At 40.1% G+C, this 21,195-nt stretch overlaps 2 protein-coding genes across 2 annotated transcripts; one reads left to right on the forward strand and one right to left on the reverse strand.

Moving 5' to 3' along the window:
- Positions 1-16,402, forward strand: LOC106946317 (aryl hydrocarbon receptor nuclear translocator-like protein 2). Its single transcript, XM_015030555.1, has 18 exons — positions 1-103; positions 711-821; positions 7,873-7,987; positions 8,128-8,166; positions 8,243-8,284; positions 8,438-8,595; positions 8,672-8,754; positions 10,219-10,311; positions 10,782-10,899; positions 10,985-11,134; positions 12,205-12,442; positions 12,896-13,002; positions 13,122-13,272; positions 13,354-13,409; positions 13,602-13,713; positions 14,790-14,868; positions 14,957-15,059; positions 15,665-16,402. Exons 1-18 carry the CDS (start codon positions 16-18, stop codon positions 15,811-15,813), a joined length of 1,992 nt encoding a protein of 663 aa, XP_014886041.1. The 5' UTR covers positions 1-15; the 3' UTR covers positions 15,814-16,402.
- A 2,228-nt stretch (positions 16,403-18,630) lies between these two features.
- Positions 18,631-21,195, reverse strand: LOC106946321 (uncharacterized). Its single transcript, XM_015030565.1, has 4 exons — positions 20,959-21,195; positions 20,647-20,755; positions 19,779-19,994; positions 18,631-19,595 (listed from the first exon to the last, which is right to left on the reverse strand). Exons 2-4 carry the CDS (start codon positions 20,729-20,731, stop codon positions 19,207-19,209), a joined length of 690 nt encoding a protein of 229 aa, XP_014886051.1. The 5' UTR covers positions 20,732-20,755; positions 20,959-21,195; the 3' UTR covers positions 18,631-19,206.

Here is a 21,195-nt window from a genome sequence, read left to right on the forward strand (position 1 = left end):
TTGCAGCGGCGTCAGATGGGTGACGCGCTCGGGGCTCTTATTGAGGTCACCGAAACGTGTACTACACGGGGAGGGGAAGAGGAAATCTTCCCTCTGCGCTGTCGTAAGTGACCTGGCTCTATTCGGCATGAATCAAAAATGAATTTATCAGCACTGCCGGACGCTCACTGCACGCTTCCTGTCAGGCCATTTAATTGCCCTTCAAATGGATTACCTGTCACACGAAACTGCAGTCAGAGTTGTATTTTGTTCAGCTTAATCATAGAATAATAACTACTGGCAGAAACTTTGTCGTTTTTCTGTGACTGGCTCTATTAAATTACATTTGAAAAAATATATATATCCTCAGAACGTTGCAGCTTTTTCGAATGTGGACCTGAATAAACCATATAGGTAGCTAATGGAGGACAAGACCAGCGTGAACTCTCTCCTCCTTTCCCCGTCCGCTATTGAAAATGGGTGTTCCTCTCTCACACATCCCTCACGTTTCTACCCCCACCCCACTCCACTCCTCTCCGCTCCACTCACATCGTTCTGTGTAAAAAAAAAAAAAAAAAGGAACTACGCGAGGAGGAGGAGAAGGAGGAGGAGAAGGGTGATGGAGGTGGGGGGTGGGGGGTTTGAAAAAAAATGAAGTCAATTATACAACACCCCGGCTATCTGAAGCTCCCTCCTTCCCACCATCTCTTTTATGCATTACACCACAACAGCTGGTGTCTCAACATGCGCGGCGGCTCTCCGTAGCCTTCACCCGGAGCACCGGTTCCAGTCCGCAGGCATGTCAACCGGGGGCTCCGACAGCACGGCGGACAAACCGGCAGGTTAGCCCTTATGCTCTGGTTGTCAGTACTTTACTTTGAGTTGATGCTACAGTTTTATGTATTTATTTTTGTTGAACTGCTTCACCTTCTTTCCAATTTCTAACGATAAACATATTTAAATTGAGATGCATAATATTTAAAAGGTCTGTTTTGACTCTTTTATTGTTTAGAGTAATTCAGCTACTTGTCAGTGAGGTTTAGTGTCCCTCTTAATGTCAGGGTTTAGCCACAGTAGCTTTCCGTATCAAACTAACACTGCTGAACTATATTGTTGAGTTATCTCGTCGCGCGCTCCACGCACTTTGTTTCATTCAATGTCCGACCAACGGCAAGCACGCGCATGAAGCGCCTTTGTTGGCTCTTCACCAGGCAACGCTCCGGCAACAACCACGTCAACACCGCTATGACGAAATATATAGCACCTCCCAAGTTTTACAATTTAAATCATTGTTATATATCTGTCTTTATCCTCGAAGCTGGCGGTGAGCCTTTCTTCATGTTTGACCCGACCGTCACCAAGAACTGCCCCAACAAGAGCTTAGCTTCTCTGCGTCACGTGTTTCCACGAGATACTGTTTCTCTTTCAGGCTTCCTCCCGAAAGTGGGTCAGTAGATCAGTAGAGCAGCGCTGCCTTCACCATGCAGCAGGGGGAGGCAGCTTGGTTCCTGCGGTGGCCGAGAGCCGCTGAATCAGCTCAGGGAAGAGTGCAGGAATGTGAAGCATGAAAAGACTGAAGAAAGTCCCACAATATTTCCAGGCATAGGAATGTCCCTTGAAAATGGGTTTTGATAAATTTATACGTGACGTTCTGACAACGCAAAACTCAATTCGGTATAAGTCATATCAAAACTCAACAGCAGTGTTTAAATGAAGCCTGGCATTAAAATACATGGACTTTTCCTCAATAAATGAAATGTTCTTGTAAATGAACAGTTCCAAAAATTAAGTTTGGTTGAGTTTTGTTTATTTCAGGCATACTATAAATAAATAGTTGTAAGTTGAAAACATTCTGCCTACCCTACATTTATGACAGAACAATTCAAATGTCTGCAAATTAAGATTTAAATAGACAAAAATAATTAAATAAGCTGAACTCCTTGTCTGTCGTGGACAAAAAAAAAGCCTGTATGGTTGTTTTTTTCATGTGCATATGGGCTGTTGTCTTTAACACGGTTTTCTTGGGATTGATCCCATTTGCTCCATGTTTTCCATTTCTCTCTCCTTCCTGTGTCTTGTCCAATTGCTATGTAAAGCAGTGTTTTTAGGCAACTAGTGCCTAAAAACACTGTGCTTATTTTTTATATTTTACTTAAGTATACTTAACATTTTCAGGCGCATTTCCCCTACATATCCTTGTTCAAGCACTGAAACTTCACCCGCAATTAAACTGTGAATATATACAGCGGATTGCCAAAGTTATAATTTGGTTGTATCCTGTGCATAAATTAGGTTCACTGGTGTTAGTTTCCGTAATAGTTTTGCATGTCGTGCAAAAGCAGCTCCCGGCATCACAGATATCAAATCATGACCTCAAACTGGGCTGGAGAATAATGAGTCATCCGAGTCTCGCAGCATGTTTACAATGACCTTAAAACAGACCTGGCTCTGGAATTGCTGCCTCAGTTCCTGGACGCATAGATAGCAGCTCTAAGAATAACTCAAACTCTTCCTGATGTTTCACCAGAACATTGTTTTTCTTAACAGAAGTGAGTGTAAAAGTCAGCTAAATCTCAGTCTTGATCCATATTTTTTGTTGTTTTCAAAAAAATAACTTTAAACTTGTTGAATTTGTAGAAGCTATTATTCTTAAATGCAGCCGTCCAGGGTTTGATTCCTAATTTTGGGGCATTTGATGTATTTTTATCTCTTTTTGCCTATTTTCTGTGTGAATAGAGCAAATGAATGTCTTTTGGACTGAAAAATTTTTCATTTTACATGGAATCCTTGAACCTTAATATTATCAAACGTTTGTCAATTTATTATTCAGGAATAATAAAGATTAGACAGATTTGGCATTAGGAAATGGTGATAATTTCAAATTAGAACGTGTGTTTTATTTATAGCAAAATGCCAAAAAATACCCAACAATTTCTTAAGCCTTAACAACAACTTGACAAGAACTCAAACAAATTGTTAAACAGAAAAAACTTAATTACTAGGAAACAAAGCAGACTCAACTACTGGCTGATCAAACTGGTTTGAGCTGCAAGCTAAGTGCCAAATATCTAAAGGTTATCTAAACGCAGAGAGCCTATTAGTTTATTGTTTATCTTAAATTACTAATAATCAAACATCAGGTTAAATATGTCAGCAACGCATAAATGAAAGAAAGCATTCAACATCTACACTACCTCCATGATAGAATGCTGCTTATTGTTTCATGCTTAGCACTTCCTGTGTACAATGCCTCACAGAATTCTTCAACCAAGAGAACCTTCCACATGTCACGTGGACTTAAATGTGTGTTTTTTTTTTTTTAACGAAGAAGACTTTTAAGATTTTAATATGCAATGTGAAAAAGTTCACGGACTATGAATACATTTACGACCAAATAATTGAGGGGAAAAAATGAGGTCATATGTAGAAAGCATCCAATGTGTTTTTTTTCTCCATCCCTCAAATTAAAGGGCTGATTTTTTACAAATTTTTAGTGTGTGATTATACTGTAATAAAGTAAGTGTAACCCTTTTTAACTGTGCTTATATTGACATTTTCTCATGCACATTTGAAGCATCGTGTTGCAGGTTGAAACACATTTGCTGAATAAGTTCTGATGCCTTATTTACACACACATGCTATGGAACAGCCCAAGCCTGCACAGCTTGAGGTTTAAAACAGCCACACGTAGCGTCAAAATAACGCTTTATGTAGCTTGGTTGATTTCTCTCCAAACTACTATAAGGAAACATGCCTGATTCACATTTTCTTTTTTTGCAACATGTTAAAATTTCAGTCAAAATTGGCATGACAATTGAATGGACTCATAGCTGCTGGCCCATTATATGAGTTTGATGTAAAGTATTAATTAAGAACAAATGATAAATTCACCTGAAGTTAACATTTTTTTAATTTCTTAGAATGGAGGAATCACATAATGTTCTGGTGTAAATAGTGTCCTTTAGACCTGAAACAGTTTTTGTCCTCTTCTTGCTTACTTTATTCATTTCCAAGCACTTTCTGTAAAGATCATGATCACTTTGTGGACAGAAAATGGGAAAACAAGCATTCAAAATCCAAAAAAATGCCTGACTACAAAGTACTACAATATTAAGCTACCATTTTCTGTATTTCTGCTGTAGCTTGGCTGTGTGCTTGAAGCTATAGCTGTTATAATTTTACAGCTTCAAGAAAACTAATTTTTATGAGTTTTTCTGAAGAATAATATCCTGACCTAAACTGGAGACTATTTCTACCCATGACTGGGTCTCTTTATCTGCAGGAACCTTATGCAAGTTTGTTTGTGAATTAGCATAAATAAGTGAATTAAAGACATGTGCAGGCAGTTGTCAAGCAGCTTAGACAATTTTCCAAGGTCTTTTGATTCTAAAGTGAGTTGCTGCATTGTGTTAAAAAGGGATTTTTTCCTCCTCTGTGCATCATTTAAACCCAAATCAGGTCGTTTATTGTCCACCAACAAATTCTCTCAAGGTGTTCAAGTGGAATTAAACCGAAAATCGTGCTTCCGCCTCATCCCGTCGCTCCCCTCCTGTATGTTGTCACCATGGCGCCCTGCAGGCCTGGCCTCTCCACAGTGCTCCTGTCACCGCTGGAGTGACTCAGTGTTGCCCATATATGTTCGTTCAAAGCACGAAACCTTCAACAGAGCCTTAGCTGAATGACATAAAGGTGGTAAAACCACCTGATGAAGGACGCAGTGTGCCGTGCTGGATTAGCTGCAGAGATTCATGTTGGGTGGAGGAGAGAGCTGGTGTTTCCACTAGTGCATCAGTGACCCACTAAACGGCACCGGAAAGATTAAAGAAAATATGTCAGTGAAATTCAGTTTTTTTCCCTGCTGCTGGTTTAAATCTTCCTGTGTACTCCCAGGTGTCATTTGAGCCAGAGAGGGGTCACTATGACATCTCAAAGTAATTTATTTTATGTTTAGTTTATAATTAATCCATTTTTATTCAGATTGCCGCTCTGAAGCAATTGCTTAGCCCTCCCATGCTCTTAAGAGACAGGGTCAATTGAACTCCGCAAGCTGTTTACCGTGTGTGATGTCTGTCGGGTTGCACTGACCTCATGTTCGCTTTTACGAGGTTCTGTGTGTGTGTGTGTGTGTGTGTGTGTGTGTGTGTGTGTGTGTGTGTGTGTGTGGGCATGTGCGTGTGTGTGTGTGTGCGCGTGCATTTGTTTGTAATACCTTGTGGGGACGATTTTTCTGACACATACTATGTTGTGGGGACCTATTTTGTGGGGACACTTGTGGGGACCGAAACCTGGTCCCCACAAGGGGAAACCCTGGCTTTGGGTCAGGGGTCAGAGTTAGGTCTAAGGTGTGAATTGAGTTTTGGTTAGGGTTAGGAAAGGGTAAAGGTAAGGCTTAGGTTGTAGAAATGAATGGAAGTCAATGGAAAGTCCCCACAAAGATAGCCACGCAAACATGTGTCTGTGTGTGTATGCGTGTAGTTGTTACTGCAAAATCTGTCCTGAAAGCACGATCTGTACCATGAGCTAATTTGCACTCGTGTGAAAAGAAATATTTCCAGGAAGGGTATGTTTTTATTGCTTTTTCCTTTTTGTGTGACAATGTAATCAGAAAAATAGAATATGATTAAAGGGGAATAACAAGAAATAAAGAAAGTCGACTTAACTGTAAGACTGCTTCTGAAAAAAAAAATCAAGTACATTTACATACAACAACCCTAACCCTAAGGAAAGATAGGTTAATGAAGTAGTTTTTCATGAGCACATGGTATATAGTATCGGTCCAATAACACTTTTAGTTATTTTCATTAAACGTGATTATTATAAAAATAAAGGTGTTTTTTTTTGTCTGTGATGAGTCCACCAGAGGTCGCTTTGATGGTAGCTACTAGCTAACAGTCCAGTGGGTCCAATCTTATGCTTATAATCTTTGAACTAAATTATGACAATTATTATTCATGTTAACATGATTTGATTAATTTAGAGAATATCAACATTGTCTGGGAAAAAGGTTCTCTTATAACAAATTTTAAGGCAATTTTAATTTATATAAATAAATATGTTATACTTTGTTGACGTACATTTTAAGAATGACCTGAAATTATTTCTTAAGCGCAAATGAGTCGACCGTACGATCTTGTTTCCAGAACACATTGTTTTGGGAACTGACAGTCTGCCAGGACACTCTGCTTCCTCGCTGGAGGATTAAACTCAAAAAGAAGGCAATCTTCTTAAATCACCTAATAAATTACAATTAACCATGAAAAATCCAGTCAATAATTCAACCGAGGTACTATGTTGGTCAGTCGCAGTCAGCTATCTCACTATAAAGTGTTCCTCACGTGCAGGTTTGATTTTTTGTAAACGGATGTCACAATTTAAAGAGTCCACCCGAGAGTTGTAAGTAGGTCAGCGTTCCAGCGGTGATATAAGGATTAGGCAAGACACAGAACAAACCTTATTTACGCACACGTGCCATTTAACAGCCCAAACCTGCACAGCTCGAGGTTTTGAATGGCAGCGTTCAGTCGGCGCATCACAGTTCACCTGGAAACAGATGCCTCCAGAGCAAGACTGAGGCAAAGCAGATAAGTTTGAGTGTTTGAGAAAGTAACGTGGCTGGAAGCTGAAGGATAAAAGAGTGAGGGGAAATGGCAGGATTCTTGAGAAGTTAGTGTTTTTTAAGTGAAATACATCTGGAGGGAGATGGGTAATAAACATGAGCGGGTTTTCGAAGACAATTTACCCTAAATTTTCAAAAGTAGTGAGTCACTCAATCATTTCCATGGCTACAGATGTATTATTTACAGCCCTCGGGCTCGATCTGCTTCTACACGAGTTTATGACAGAACGGGACGCTCTCAAGCATCGCAATTTCACAACTGGACTGTGCAGTGAGTCCAGTTGGAGAGCTTGGACAGCTTGTTGGTATAGGTGTCTATGGCCAAAAGTTGCATCCAAGCTTTACGTCATCAAATTCAAAGTATTGGATTTAGTAATGCAAAGCACACCACCAGAGGATTCTAGAGCAGTTCTCTGGAGTGGTTAATCATCTTTCTCTGTTTGGCACTCCATTGGGCAAGTCTGGATTTGGCAGTTGCCAGGAGAACGGCACTTGCCTGACTACAATGTGTTAAGTTGTTTATTTAATTGAAGAGATTAGTAACTGCAGGGTGCTGTTGCTTGAAGAGAGTAACACTACTGCTTCCTCTGAACGACGAGACTCAGAAGTTCTCAAACCAGAACATCTCCTCTCCACACTTGGACCTGGACGTCCTGTCTGTCAACACCAGTAACACGACCAGTTTCAGGGTCAGCCCTGGTGGAGAACAACATGCCGAAGGAACAAATTTGACTCTGTACCCTGAACAAGCATACAGTTTTTGCTTTCGGAAACTAGAGACCAGACATCCTCTAGAAGTGATATGTGCATCTCATCTCAATTTACTCAACAATGCCCACAGCATGTCTTTAGGGACACTGTCATAAGCCGCTACAAACCTGTGAACTGGAAAATCAAACTGAACAGTTGGTCTTAACTAACTTTCAAGCACCCTGGAATAAACCTCAATAGGAACCACAGCAGGCAAAAAACTGTACCTCATTTTTTTCTGCTTTATGTTTTTCTTGACATCCAAGAGTCAGCTGGCATGAGAGACCGCTATGGTTAGTAGGACACAACAATGTTTAAATATGTGATACCGGAAAAGTTTTTTCCCAATGAATGTCAAACACAAGGTCTTCCATCAGACTATTACCCAAAGTTCCCAACTGTCTCTATTTGCGTTTTGCATCCTGCTGTTACCCTGATACCATGTCACAGCCTGGGCCCTTTTTGGGCTCCAGACTGCAGTGTTCACTTGCAGCTACATCCGTGTCCTGCTTGTCCTCACATATTAGATCGAGCTGCAGAAGAGGAGGAGAGGCCAATCCAAGCAGGATCCACGATGCCATCTGTCGAGCTGCCAAGGAAACGGAAAGGGGAGGTGGAGGAGAGGTCAGACACCCGTGTACAGTAAGAGCGGGTGTTGTCTATGGCAATAAACAACCTTGGTGTCATTTTACTCCTATGTAGTATCATAAACGTGACACTGTCCAATGGACAAATTGTCTCTGTGGAGTATTAAATGACTCACATTGTCTCTGATCTCACAGGCAAAGCCTCAACTTCAACTTAGAGGATGACCTCAGCAGGTACACACAGCCTTCAGGTTATATATGTTGATTATGGATGATACATCAAGTTTGATTTTGATCATTTCATTTGTAGATCTGAGGGAGAGGATCAGCAAGTCAAAATGAAATGCTTCAGGTAAATCTCTATTCATGTGGATCATCTGAGTAGTTAAGGAACCTTTGACGTCAATGGCTCTTCAATGAGCTTAATCGGTTCTTCACTGAATTTATCACTTTATTTTACAATCATCAAAATTTAGATAGTAATGATGGAAATATGTACCTACAGGGAGCCTCACCGACAGATTGAAAAACGACGGAGGGACAAAATGAACAACCTCATTGACGAGCTTTCCGCCATGATTCCTGCGTGTCAGCCCATGGCAAGAAAACTTGACAAGCTAACTGTTCTTCGGAAAGCTGTACAACACCTGAAAGCCCTCAAAGGTACTTCATAACAGTTCGCACTGCTGTTTAAAATGTGGGTAAAGATGGTCTAATAGTGGATTCTCTTTGGTTTCAGCTGGGGCGAGCGGTGCCTTTGCCGATGCCAAGCACAAGCCTTCCATCCTGCCTCAGGATGACCTTCGGCACCTTCTGCTCAAGGTAAAATTCTAAAAGCTAAATAGATTGATTTGATTATTGGAAAGTCTTGGTGCAATTTACAAGGACAGCACATGAAGCCACCCACTTCTTATCAGCTCTTAAAACTAGGTAACTAGATAACGTGAGATCAGCTTCCCCTTGAATGACTCCACTTAAGCAATGGGACAGATGGCCTTACACTTTCTTTTGGAATATTTTTGAAAACTGCTTAGTTCATTTTTGACTAACAGCCTATAAACTACTTTAGTTTAAACAAACACACATCACCAACCCTCCACCACTGTGTTTGATAGTTGTCATTAGGAGTTTGTGTTTGTTATGTCCAGATATCTGCACTTTGGTTTTCTCTGTCCAAGTTACATTGCTCCATTACAACTATCAATTTTTCATCAGAAATTTTAAAGCCAAAATTTGTTCTGTTCCTTTCAGAGTTGATGTTTGATGTTTTCTCCTGGCAAGTTTATTAAAACATTCAGTTTAACTATACTTAGCTTCAAAACAGCATCTTGGGATGCATTCACAGAAACCCTGTTTTGCCAAACTTTAGTTCGTTTGCCTAGAAAGTTAGCTTTGTTTGGGGAGGTTTGAATGTTTACACAATCTTTGATGTGGAGAAGCAAACTCTTGTCTAGGTTCAATAGAAGTGAACTCTGGTGCGTTTCGAGAGCATGTGTGAATGAAAAGTGGACCGGAGAGCGATCCAAAGCCAGAGAGCAGCCTAAAGAGCAGGGCATTCTGGGTATATGCAACCAAAACAAACTCTTGAGTCTAACACTAGATGGAAAAATAGCTTGCTGTGTTTTGTCAAAGACAAATCCAACAACAGCTAAAATCTGACACCACTTCATTTTTATTTGCATTTTGGAATGAAGGAAGTTACTCTTGGTGTCTTCTTCAGAAGTTTTTGTGTTGCTTTTTTCTGTTTTTATTGATGCAGCGCCACCGCAGGTGAGGTTGTAAACATGTTTTTCAATGGGCTTGGTTTGTTTGTCACAGTGCAGTGTGAAAGTGAACCGCAGCAGCTGAAAATGTAACAAATGTTGCAATTTTGGTCTTCAGTTGAACAGCCAAGACATGAGTTGTTGCTTTTTCAGTCATGTATTGCATATTCCTAAACCCTCGCCATAACCAGATTATTTTCAATGGCGGTGCAGCAACATTGTACCTCACTCCATAAGTTCTCCCCGCTTGCATCATACCCCTTCCATTGTCTTACAACATTGGCAGTTTCCCCCTTTGAACTTTAAAAGCTTGATACATCTGTTCTCACACTCCTCAGAACAGGAAGCCCATATGTTATAGCTTGGATTTACTAAAGCCAGTCTTCCCAGTCTGGGATTATGGCTTTGGTCACATGCCTCAACTGTAGCCTACACTTTCCCACAACATGTCCACTTCCTCTTTTTTTTTTTTTTTTTTTACCAGCTTTTTATTTCTCAATGTTCTTGGTGTCTTCATGTCAAGGCAGCAGATGGCTTCCTGTTAGTCGTAAGGTGCGATCGGGCGAAGATCCTGTTCATCTCAGAGTCTGTCTCCAAGATTCTTAACTTCAGCAAGGTCTGTACTGCACAGTTTGTTGTCAGTATTTATGCTTGATTTTTTAAAAAACAAACTAAAAAAAAACTAGAATTTTGATAAAGTCTTGACACAAATGAGAATTTACACTGAGCCCATGAAAATGCAGTGATCAGCTGTACCATGCAAAAATATTTATAGCATAAGAAGTTTTTCTTGTTTTGGCATTAATTTATGTTGTTCTATCCCACAAATTCCCAATAAAATATATTGAAGTTTGTAGTTATAGCGTGAAAAATTTGAAAATTCAAAGAGTATGCAAACTTTTACAATCTGTTTCAAACCCTGAATAATCTTTGATTTGGAGTTAGACTCACTCAACCACTAAAACAAAGCCTAAACTCTGTCGTACTTTAAATTGAATATGTACTGATTAAATGCTGAATTACTCGCACCATAAGTTTTACAAAATGAAGTCAGTAATATCATCAATACATGCGTTTCTCTTCCAGTTGGAGCTGACCGGCCAGAGTTTGTTCGATTTCATCCACCCCAAAGACATCCACAAGGTGAAGGAACAGCTCTCGTCCTCAGAGATGCTCCCCCAGCAGTGCCTCGTCGACGCCTCCAGTAAGACTGCAGGCGAAACCGAACTAGAGCAAACCAGACGGGAATCAGGTGCTTTGTGTCAGAACTTGTGGTTTTCTCTGTGCAGCGGGGGTTCAGGTCCAGGCCGAAGCCCCGGCCAGGCCGTCCCACTTGACCACCGGAGCCAGGCGATCCTTCTTCTGCCGCATGAAGCACAGTCGGGTCACAAGGAAGCACGAAGGCAAGCACTCGCTGCCCGCCGCTTCAAAGAAGAAAGGTGAATTCCAGTTTGTCAGATTCTGAAATGGCTGAAATGCTGCACGCCTTCACCGCATTGCATTTGGATTAAATGTTCATAAACTGCCCGAAGTAAGAGTTAGTAAAGTTTGAGGAACTAGATAAAAATATAGGACCCATCAGTTCATAAACAAGGGAAAAAACAACCAATATTCTTCAGTCAAAACTATTTTGTTCCACTTTTGTGAGTGACTCTAAATATTAAAAAAATGTTTTTTTGTCTCTTTTCACTAAAAATAAAAAGAGACAATTTAAAAGACAAAAAGTAGGTCTGCGTAACAACAAACAAGTGAAATAGTCCAGGAGCTGCTGAAATGACATGAGTCGAGGTCTGGCGCCATCTTGTGGTACAACCTGATCACTACATTGGGAAATCAGTAACCTTCCAGGTGCCTCATGCTTTTATTTTGCACCGCAGCTTAAAATGTTGTGTGCATCTGTACTCAACACCAATCCTTCATACAACAACGTTTCACTGCCTATACTGCTGCATTTTGTCTCTATCAGTTTTGCACATGTGGAGGATTCTTTTTGTTTTCAATTCACCAATTAGTTCATGCAAAACAAGCATTGTACACTAGCAAACAGAGGCATTAATCTACAAAATAACCAATTAAATATTAGAACAACCAACACCAAAAAAAAAAAGAAAAAAAAAATGGGTACAAATTAAAACGGATCTAGGACAAAGACAAAAATGTAATTGTTTAACATTCGAGTTTAACATTCGAGTTCATTTTTTCTTCTTTCCATCTTCATTTTTTGATATTTTTTAATTATTATTCTTTTCTTTAACATTTCTTGCTTTAATTAATCTTCCTGTGTGGTTCGGGTTGTTGTCCTGCTGAAAGGTGAACTTCCACTAATTCCTTCTCAGCCTCCACCAGGTGTTCAAACTCTCTGAGGTTACTTACCAACCTAACCCTGCTTTAAGCATCTGTGTTCCTTTTTTTGATGCTGCTTAAACACTAACTTTCTCCAACAAACAAACATAAACTCCCACTAAAACACGTCGAGCGTCGTCGCCTCACGCGTTGTTTCTGCCCACAGAGAGCTACAGGTACTGCACCCTCCACTGCACCGGATACATGCGGACCTGGCCAAGCGGCCAGCTGGACCCGGAGGGCGACGCCGCCGACAAGGAGACGCCCAGCCTGAACTGCCTGGTGACGGTGTGCCGCCTCCACCCCCACGTCTCCCACCAGCCCCCTAAAGACGTCAACGTCAAAGCCACCGAGTTCGTAACCCGCTGTGCAATCGACGGCAAGTTCACTTTTGTAGATCAACAGTGAGTTTCCACTTTCTAACTACGTCCATCCGCACCATTGATCTTGTCCTCCCCCCCATCCCCTACAAACCCCTTCACCACCACCACCCTCGCCGTCGGTTACGGGTTTGCTCTGAAGCCACGGTTCAGCTGAGAAAGGAATGGCAGAGGCTTGTTGTGGCGTCGATTCCTCTGTCAGTGGAGATAATCCTTTCTGTCTTTGCCGTTGTTTCTCAGAAGAAGCTGTGCGTCTTGATGGCATCACATGACAATCTCTTCTCACTTTTTTGGGAAGTAATTACACAACACCAATAATGTAAAGTGATTCAAGTTTGTCCAATTTCTGGTGTGAAATGTTGAGGCTGCTGTTCAGCTTTTGCTAGAATGCATTTTATTGGACACAATCTTCGGAGGTGGTAGGAAGACAGAGAAGGCCTGAATAGTTAAACTCCACCCCTTCTGTTTCCTACACAGAGCCACGACAGTCATTGGTTATTTGCCGCAGGAAGTTCTTGGCACCTCCTGTTACGAGTACTTCCACCAGGACGACCTGCAGCACATGGCGGGGAAGCACCGGCAAGGTGATGGAGCAAACTGTAAACGTAGAAATCCCCAACTTTCAACACCTGGAAGAAGGTTTTCACGCATCATTTAGAAGTCCTTAGAAGTTCTTTTTGATGAAGTCCAATGTCTTGTGCAGTTCTTCGAAGCAAAGAGAAGATTGAGACCCAGTGCTACAAGTTCAAAACAAAACACGGCCCCTATGTTACACTCCAAAGCCAGTGGTTTAGCTTCACCAATCCGTGGACCAAAGAAGTCGAGTTCATCGTCTCTTCGAACAGGGTTATCTCGTAAGTGTGTTTCCCCGCTCAGATTGGGTTCGTATTTCATGCATTATATCTACAAGCTGCAATGCTGCTCTGCACCAACAGGGGGCCTGGTCACACAAAAGACGAAAACGAGGCTGGCAGCTCGAAATCGACTCAGGGTGAGGTTTTCATTCAAAACTGTAAAATCAAGATGTTTTCTTGATCTTGCCTTTCACACTTGAATAAAGCCATGTATAGTTTTTCCATTCCTTCCCAAAAGCAGGAAGCTTTGAGTAGATATACCTCATAAAATTAAGTGAAAATATTCCAGGGAAATGAATACTTAATTCTTTGAGGCTTTGCTTTAGCAGAAGAAGCACAGCAAATCCCGGAGATTCCTGGCCTCTCCACTGGTGTGGGCACCATGATCTACGCAGGCAGCATAGGGACCCAGATCGCAAACGAACTGAGCGACACATACAGGTAAAACGCTTTTGGTATGATATGTGAGAAATAATGCTAATATTTTTAAAACTAGCATGAATAATTGGATGGTACCATTAAAAAAGTCCAAACAAGTCATACAAATAAGCAATAAGCCATGTAGAAAGACATGAAGACTGTTGTGACAGAAAATCACATGAAAGGCAGATTTAGGGTGCATTCACACCAGCCATGTTTAGTCTGCTTTAATCGAACTCCAGTCTGGTTGTCTGTGTGCTTGGGGAAGTCTGAATACGTAATCAAACTCTGATGTGGACCAAAAAAAGTGAAATCTGATCCGCTGCCTACAAACCTCAGTCTTGGTTCGGTTGAAGTGAAATCTGGTGCCGTTCAAATGCACCAGACTGCTCCAAAAGCAGGAAGCGGACTATAGCGCAGGGCATTCTGGGTAAATACAATGAAAACAAATGCACAAGTCTAAAACTAGTGGGAGAAATGGCTCATGGCAGTTCCCTTGTGAAAAATAAATATAGTATGAATATAAAGTTCTAGCATATTCGAGCATGGTTGAAGCCAGACTAACCATCAGTATGATTGAAGTATGTTATTTTGGAACAATGAATTTTGTGCTTCGTGTATTTTAATTGTAAATAAATTGTAGAAAATCACAGTTTGAAGTGTACTAAGTGTACTATCACGTGTTTTTGGAACAAATAAAGGTATCCTTTGTACACTTTGAATGTACATTAAAAATATACATTTTTACAAATATATGCAAAGTGTAATTTTTAAAGGATTATCCAAAGTATAATTTTAATAATATTTTTAATTAGAACTTAAAGTATATTTTAGAAAAAAAAAAAAACTTTTAGAAAGTGTTCCAAAATATACTTGTCATTGCCTTCCACGGTTCTTAGTGCAGCGCCACCACAGGCGAGGAGGAGAACAGGTTTTTCAATTGTTTTGGTTGGTTTGACACAGTGCAGTGTGAAAGTGAACCGCACTGAAAATGTAAGAAATGTTGCAATTTTGGTCCCCAATTGAGCAGCATTAGACCTTCAAGGTTTGAATACCTTAAGCACACATCTCCAGAGTTTTATGTCTATTTTTAACAGGGCAAACTCGTCCCCATCGAGTGGAGCTTCTAGTCCATTTGGTTCTGTCCAGGAGAAATGTCCACTCACCAGCAGGAGCGTAAGTTGCCTCACTTCTACTGAAGACCGTCAAACACAGCGTATTTCTGCTTTAACTTTGAGCTTTAAGGTGCCTCTGACTTTTGCAGACTCCCAGCAGAGAAGAGGAAGCAGGCAGCTCTTCAACCTCCCAGTCCCAGGCTGATTCCAGTAAGGAAGCTGCTAAAAGCAGTGGAGCTCCTGAGAGTGGAGGTAGTTTTAGTTTGTTGGCAATTTCAAACACAACTTCAGTACATCAAAATTGTGTGAAAATCAATGTTTGGTACTCGAATGGACGGAAAATGGTATTTAATAGTTTGAACGTCCTGTTTTAAGTAATCAGGTAATCAGGCTAGCAACAATTAGCAGTGCAAGCTAATATTTTATTTCTCAACAATGTATGCATTTAAACACAAATGCAAAGGTTTGTCAGTAGATGTTCAGTACTGATTTTAAAAAATTCAGACCATTGAAAGTGAAAGTAAACTATTGTTATTATTAATATTGTCATTAGTATTGTAACTATTGTTACTATTATTACTATTATTATAATATTGTCACGATTGTTACTATTGCAAATATAGTGTTTAGATGGGTGGCAGCCATGATTTGAAACTTGAGACATATTAGTTTGTGTTCAAATGTAACACATTATGTATTAGCACCCAAATAAGCCCAATAAAGCATACAAGTACTTGCTTACAAGTAAACAAGACAGGATTCAAGGACAATAACTTGCCTTGAAAACAAAGCCCTTAGCATTGCTGAAAGTTTTAGATGAGAGTTCCTGAAGTTCATCCCTGTTCGCTGTCCCCCAGGTGAGCTGTCCCAGCTGGACCTGGATGTCTCAGGGCTCAGTAGCTTCAGCAGTGACGAGGCAGCCATGGCGGTCATCATGAGCCTGCTGGAGACCGACGTGAACATGAGCCAATCGGGGGACTTTGAGGATTTACACTGGCCTTTCTAGAGGGAGCGTGGACTCTCAGCACCCCCTCTAAAGTTCTTGTGCCCTTTTTTTTTTTTTTGCCAAATGCCACAAACCTGTGAACCGTTTAACAAACTGTTATCTGAAGACTTACCTATCCTCAACCAAGTAAAGGCGCTGGACTTGTCCTAAAAGTTGCAACATGTCTTACTTGAGAACAGAATTTTGTGACTGATCGTCTTGTTGGTTTCTTGGTTCTTGCTTGAAGCATGTTGAGGGTAAAGTGCCCCTGGAGCCAGTGGTGAGGCAGAGTCTTCCTCAGCGAGACGTTAGCACCTTAAGGGGGGTCTAGACCAACACATTCTACAGAAAACTAAAGGAACAAAGTATTTGCTCCGCTGCCATCAGTTACCAAGGTGGAAGAAGAAGAACGAGACTCTTGACAAATTGAGTGCTGCTATAGAAACTCCTCAAACTTTGAACAGTCGTGTATCCACTGGTACACGGTGAAAACGGTCATGTTTTCCATTACATGGATGATTGTCTTTCTTTTGTTGTTTTTATTTGAATTTTTGAAGCCCTATTTGCAAAAAAACTGTCAAGTAAAAGTGAGATAATTCTCTAAAAGGAGGTGTTTTGTGCAAACTTGTGTTCAGAGATTGTTGAAATAAGAATATTTATCCTTCTAGCTCCCCTAGATTTTGGTGTTTAAAAAGACAGACTCAATCACCCACATGTGGTTTATTTTTAGTTATACATAAAAATTCTGAAACTAATTTTGTTGTTATTCTAAAATGAGTAACAATAAAGCATCACAATAAACCCCAACGTTATTAGCACAGGACAGTCACTTGTGGGTACAAACCCAATTGACTAGGGTTGAGGTTATTTTGTATATCTGTCTTGCTTGTAGAAAAATATTCTGCCGCTTTTTATCAATTTTCTTTTCCATACTTTTTTTTCTTTCACACACCCTTACTACGCACATGACACTGTAGCATACACAAATTGGCTACTACAAATTTTTTTGGGCATGTCGGAAGATTTTGCCACATTACTGACACAGCTCACAAAACCCCACATATAAATACATATACATGTCCACTATTGCTACAAAAATGATCCAACTATGGCTCACAAATCTGTTACATTAACCCTTTTTATGCCACTCCGTATTGTGTGCTGTGCTATGCAGACGTCTCGATACTTGAAACTGAAAGTGAAACTGATGGCATGCCCAACTTTTTGATTGATTCAGCTAATCATTTAGTTGTTAGAATTATCTAAACATTCAGGAGCACACATAAAGCCTAAAGAAAACAAACTGAAAATGAGACAGTGACGTAAGAGCAAAGAATAATATCTCAATCCTGATACAGACACACTGTGAATGGCATGGACTATTCCACAATGGAAGCACATCAGAAGCAGCATACATACCTGGATAATGGAGAGTACGGCTTGACAGCATCTTTTCAGTGTTCTCTGGACTTTGGGAAGAGAATCTGACCCACAGCAGCCCAGATCCTCCACCATATTCAACACCTGGCCTGAGGCGCTCTTCCACATGTTCACTCTTTATTTTGTAACAAAGACTTTGGCATTGTCTTTGTCTCACCAAAACACAGGGTTTCAGTAAAAGTTCGAGAAAAGCTTAGCAAACTCCACATGTTTACATTTGTGATGGTTGTGCAGAAAATGCTTTTATGTGACATCACTCCCAAAACAACCAGTTGAGGTGTAAGTTGAATCCCATGGTGGTTAAGCTAGCTAGCCGATAGCTAGCTTACATAGCAAGCTTGTTGTGTCATGTTATGTTTAAACCTACAGGATGAAAAAAGTGTCATATTTTACTAATTAGAAGTTATAATCAAATTTAAAATACTTCAGTGGCATTTATTTTAGAGGATTATTAGGAATTTCAATAACTTTGCCTGGAACGTAGATGTAAACAGTTATAATTTTTGACATGGATGCCCCCCACTAAATAAATGTATCTAATTTAAAGGCTGTGATATTCTAAATTCTTATTTGTGAGATTATGCAACTTCATTAAATAATTCATTTTACGACTTTTTACACATCTTTACCAATAAATCTTGGTGACACGGTGAAGGCAGATGAACAATGACACAGCACAGAAAGTACTGTCATTTATTTATGTAACAAAGCCAAATTGTACCAGCTTTCTATAAAACATTTATATGTTTCTGTCAGTGGAATGTTAAGGGTAAGTAGAAGCCAGCTGCAGCAAAACAGTAACACAGAGCTGTAATGCAATGATAAAGATAATATAACTAAAACACATCTCCAAATTATATTGCAAAAAAGATCTTTATTACCAAATAATACACATGTTCATTTGAATCCTTTGGAAAATATGTAATATATTGTTTTATTCACACAGTTCTTATGTTCTCCACAGTTGGGCTGCTGGACGGTTCATTTCGTCTTTTTTTTGTCAGAAACATTTCTATTTCTAGCTTGCTACGCTAAGCTAGCTTGAGGATCAAAGCAGTTTGATCAATTTGACTTGCAGCCAATCAGAAAATGAGCATCAGAAATAGCATTTAAATATATTTTTTAAGTTATATTTTAATCTAAACACAAATATTGACAAACAAAACTAAAATTATGATGAAAAATTAAGGCAAAAAAAATAATAATAATCGGCATTCTCCTCCCCCCCTTATCTTCCCTCCAGCTTTCTGAAGGCTCCACAGCGCCCCCTAGCGGTCCCCCACTTTGAAAAACACTGAACTAGTCTCATTCGTATTTTCCAGTTTGCTTACAGGCAGAATTTTTTCCTTTGGTTTGCCATGCAAGCAAAAATGTTTTTTTTTTTTTTTTTTTTTTTCAGTCAAGCACTCAGATGCTTTGTGTTTATTTTCATGTGCCTTGTCTTGCAGATTGGTTTTATCCGTCATAAGATGGTGTTTGAATTCACATTTGCAAATATGATTCCTGGGTTGGAAAATAAGCTATATATTTGGGATCAAGATGTAATCTGTTTTATTTTCCAACCAGCAAACAAACAGCAGTTGTGACACACTGGATCCTCAAATGTTGAAAACATGACATTATTGCCTTGACGACACATCGCTTGTGAAATGAAACAGAAATGAAATTCTTCATCAATTCAAAAACAAAATTGATTCATGATGTATGTTGGCATGTGTCATATAAGTAGAGCACTAATGGATACTGGTCATATCCTGCGATGAAAAGACATGTTCTGATGTTTGTATGTTGTATTCAGATGGCTGGCAATGAACACTTTGACAGTAAAAGAGAATTTTTCAGAATATTTAATTCACTCCAGTTTTATTTTCACACCAAACGTTATTTTAATACATCAGAGGGGAACCAAGCAAATTCAATTAATTGATTGTGGTGCAGTTGCCTTTATTCATCTCACTGTCCTTTGTAGAAGCTTTATTTCCTACAAAGGACATTTATTCGTCTTGCCTTGGACAGATAGAACAGAGGACCTATGATGAGACCAGACTTAGGGAACAGCCTTGATAATTCAAAGAGAGTACACATCACATTGTTAATTGCTGAATGCCGGTAATACTCATAAAGGACAACAGGAAACATCACAAGGACTGGGAGGAAAGACATCACTGAAAGCACCATCACAGCCAGCACGTTACTTGCTGCCCGTCTCTTCGAGGAGGACACACCATGGGCTTGGTTTTGGGCAGAACTTTTCAGCCACAGTGACCGGACCACACCCCAGAGGGAGGCAAGCATTATCAGGAAGAGACAGGATATGATGATAGACACAGGCACCATCATCCTAACCATATCTTGCATCAAACCTGAGCAATGCAAGAAAGCAAAGTTAACAAGACTTATGAGGGAAAAGATTTTCAGACAAAATCTGAGATCCCAAAATGCATCTAGCTCCTGCATTCTTGCTTTGAGAGACTTGCTAACAAGGCGTTTTGCCTGCTCTGGTAAATGTGACACCTAGAGTTTTTCTGCTCTACCCCAGCACTTACCAATGGCCAAACAAAAAGACATGGTGAGCGTCCATGCCGTTCCAGAAACAGCCATGCGATACTCCCGTCTGCTCAGCCTCAGGTACAGCACCGGTCTGACCACCGCCCCATAGCGCTCAATGCACATACAGGCTAACAGCAGTGGACAACCAATCAGGTTGAACATACTGAAGATGTCTTTTGTTATCTTAATTCCATACGGTGAACTGCTAGACACTGAAAAAGTGGATGGCAAGAGAGTTATGGGTTTATAAGAGCCTTTGGGAGGCTGGAAGTATATTGAGGCAATGCCAGGATAAACAGGAAAAAAAAACACTTCTATTAAATATGAATCAAGCATATGCTCAGATCAGTACAAATACTTACCTTCAACAACTGTTGTAACCCATTGTCAGGATGTGCAAAAGGCCTTTAAGTATTTGCATATTCTACAAGTGAAAATTTTAGTAAAATCCTTTTTATAACCCGTCTCTTCCTATAAATACTGCAGGCATGTTTCCCATTTAACAGTTTATCATGCTGGATTATGATATTGGGCCACACAAAATTATTCCAAGTGGATCCCAGGCTGCACTTCAATATTGTTGTCTTTCATGTTTTAAGTAGTAGCTAAAAGAAACGACTTTTGTCTCACATCATATTTCCATCTCAGGGAAACAGGAAGTTATGAATTAGTTCCTAGAAGCTCTGACCAACCTACAAAGTCAAGTAAGACTTTTGACAATTAGGGTGTCTTCCCCCCTGCCCCCCCTAACAGCTGGAATTTATCCAAATTAAAGGATGCATTTTTTATGAAATGATTTTAAGTCTATTTACACAAAGATAGAGTGCCAGAAAGGGAGGGGGAACTTTGTCTTCATTTCCTCACCTGAATAATTAGTTGTGCTGACTGGTTCCATCATTCCATTGTAAAGCAACTCAACAGGCATAATTAGGAGGTACAGCAGATCCATAAGGACAAGATTCACGCCAAGAACCTTGAAAGCAAAGTTGTTTCGTTCAGGTCTTCAGGCAGAAAATCTGAAATTCTCCTTCAATTTCAGGTGCAAAATAATCTTTCAAGTCCCAAACTCATTAAGTCAAAGGTGCATGAAGGATTACTTTTCTTTCCTTTCCTGAAACATGGATTTAATTTAACATGCATAATTACTTCACTGTAAACTAGTTAAATCTCTTTTACCTGTGAAGCAGAGAGTATTCTCCTTTCTTTAAAAAAAACAACCAAAGGAGAGCAGCGTTGGCCACCAACCCGATGATCAGGATGAAAATGTCAGTGGCGAACCAGACGTTATTCAGTCCCAGCCGACTGCAGTCCACCATCATGGCGTGTAAATAGTCAATCTGCCGGGAGTTCTCATTGTTGAAGATGTCAGGAAGAAGCATGCTGGCAGTCTTTTGTCCAGGGTCGCTTCAAACA

Source organism: Poecilia latipinna, unplaced genomic scaffold (genome assembly GCF_001443285.1).
Source record: "Poecilia latipinna isolate Pla-1442-1.1 unplaced genomic scaffold, P_latipinna-1.0 Scaffold186, whole genome shotgun sequence".
Classification (NCBI taxonomy): Eukaryota; Metazoa; Chordata; class Actinopteri; order Cyprinodontiformes; family Poeciliidae; genus Poecilia; species Poecilia latipinna.

Coding starts and splice junctions, on each gene's coding strand:
- LOC106946317 (XM_015030555.1), top strand. CDS start 16: ATGGGTGACGCGCTCGGGGCTCTTATTGAGGTCACCGAAACGTGTACT. Junction 8,167..8,242: donor TTAGAGGATGACCTCAGCAG/GTACACACAGCC, acceptor TTTCATTTGTAG/ATCTGAGGGAGAGGATCAGC. Junction 11,135..12,204: donor CGCCGCTTCAAAGAAGAAAG/GTGAATTCCAGT, acceptor TTCTGCCCACAG/AGAGCTACAGGTACTGCACC.
- LOC106946321 (XM_015030565.1), bottom strand. CDS start 20,731: ATGGATCTGCTGTACCTCCTAATTATGCCTGTTGAGTTGCTTTACAAT. Junction 19,995..20,646: donor CAGCACAACTAATTATTCAG/GTGAGGAAATGA, acceptor CCACTTTTTCAG/TGTCTAGCAGTTCACCGTAT. Junction 19,596..19,778: donor GTCTTTTTGTTTGGCCATTG/GTAAGTGCTGGG, acceptor TGCATTGCTCAG/GTTTGATGCAAGATATGGTT.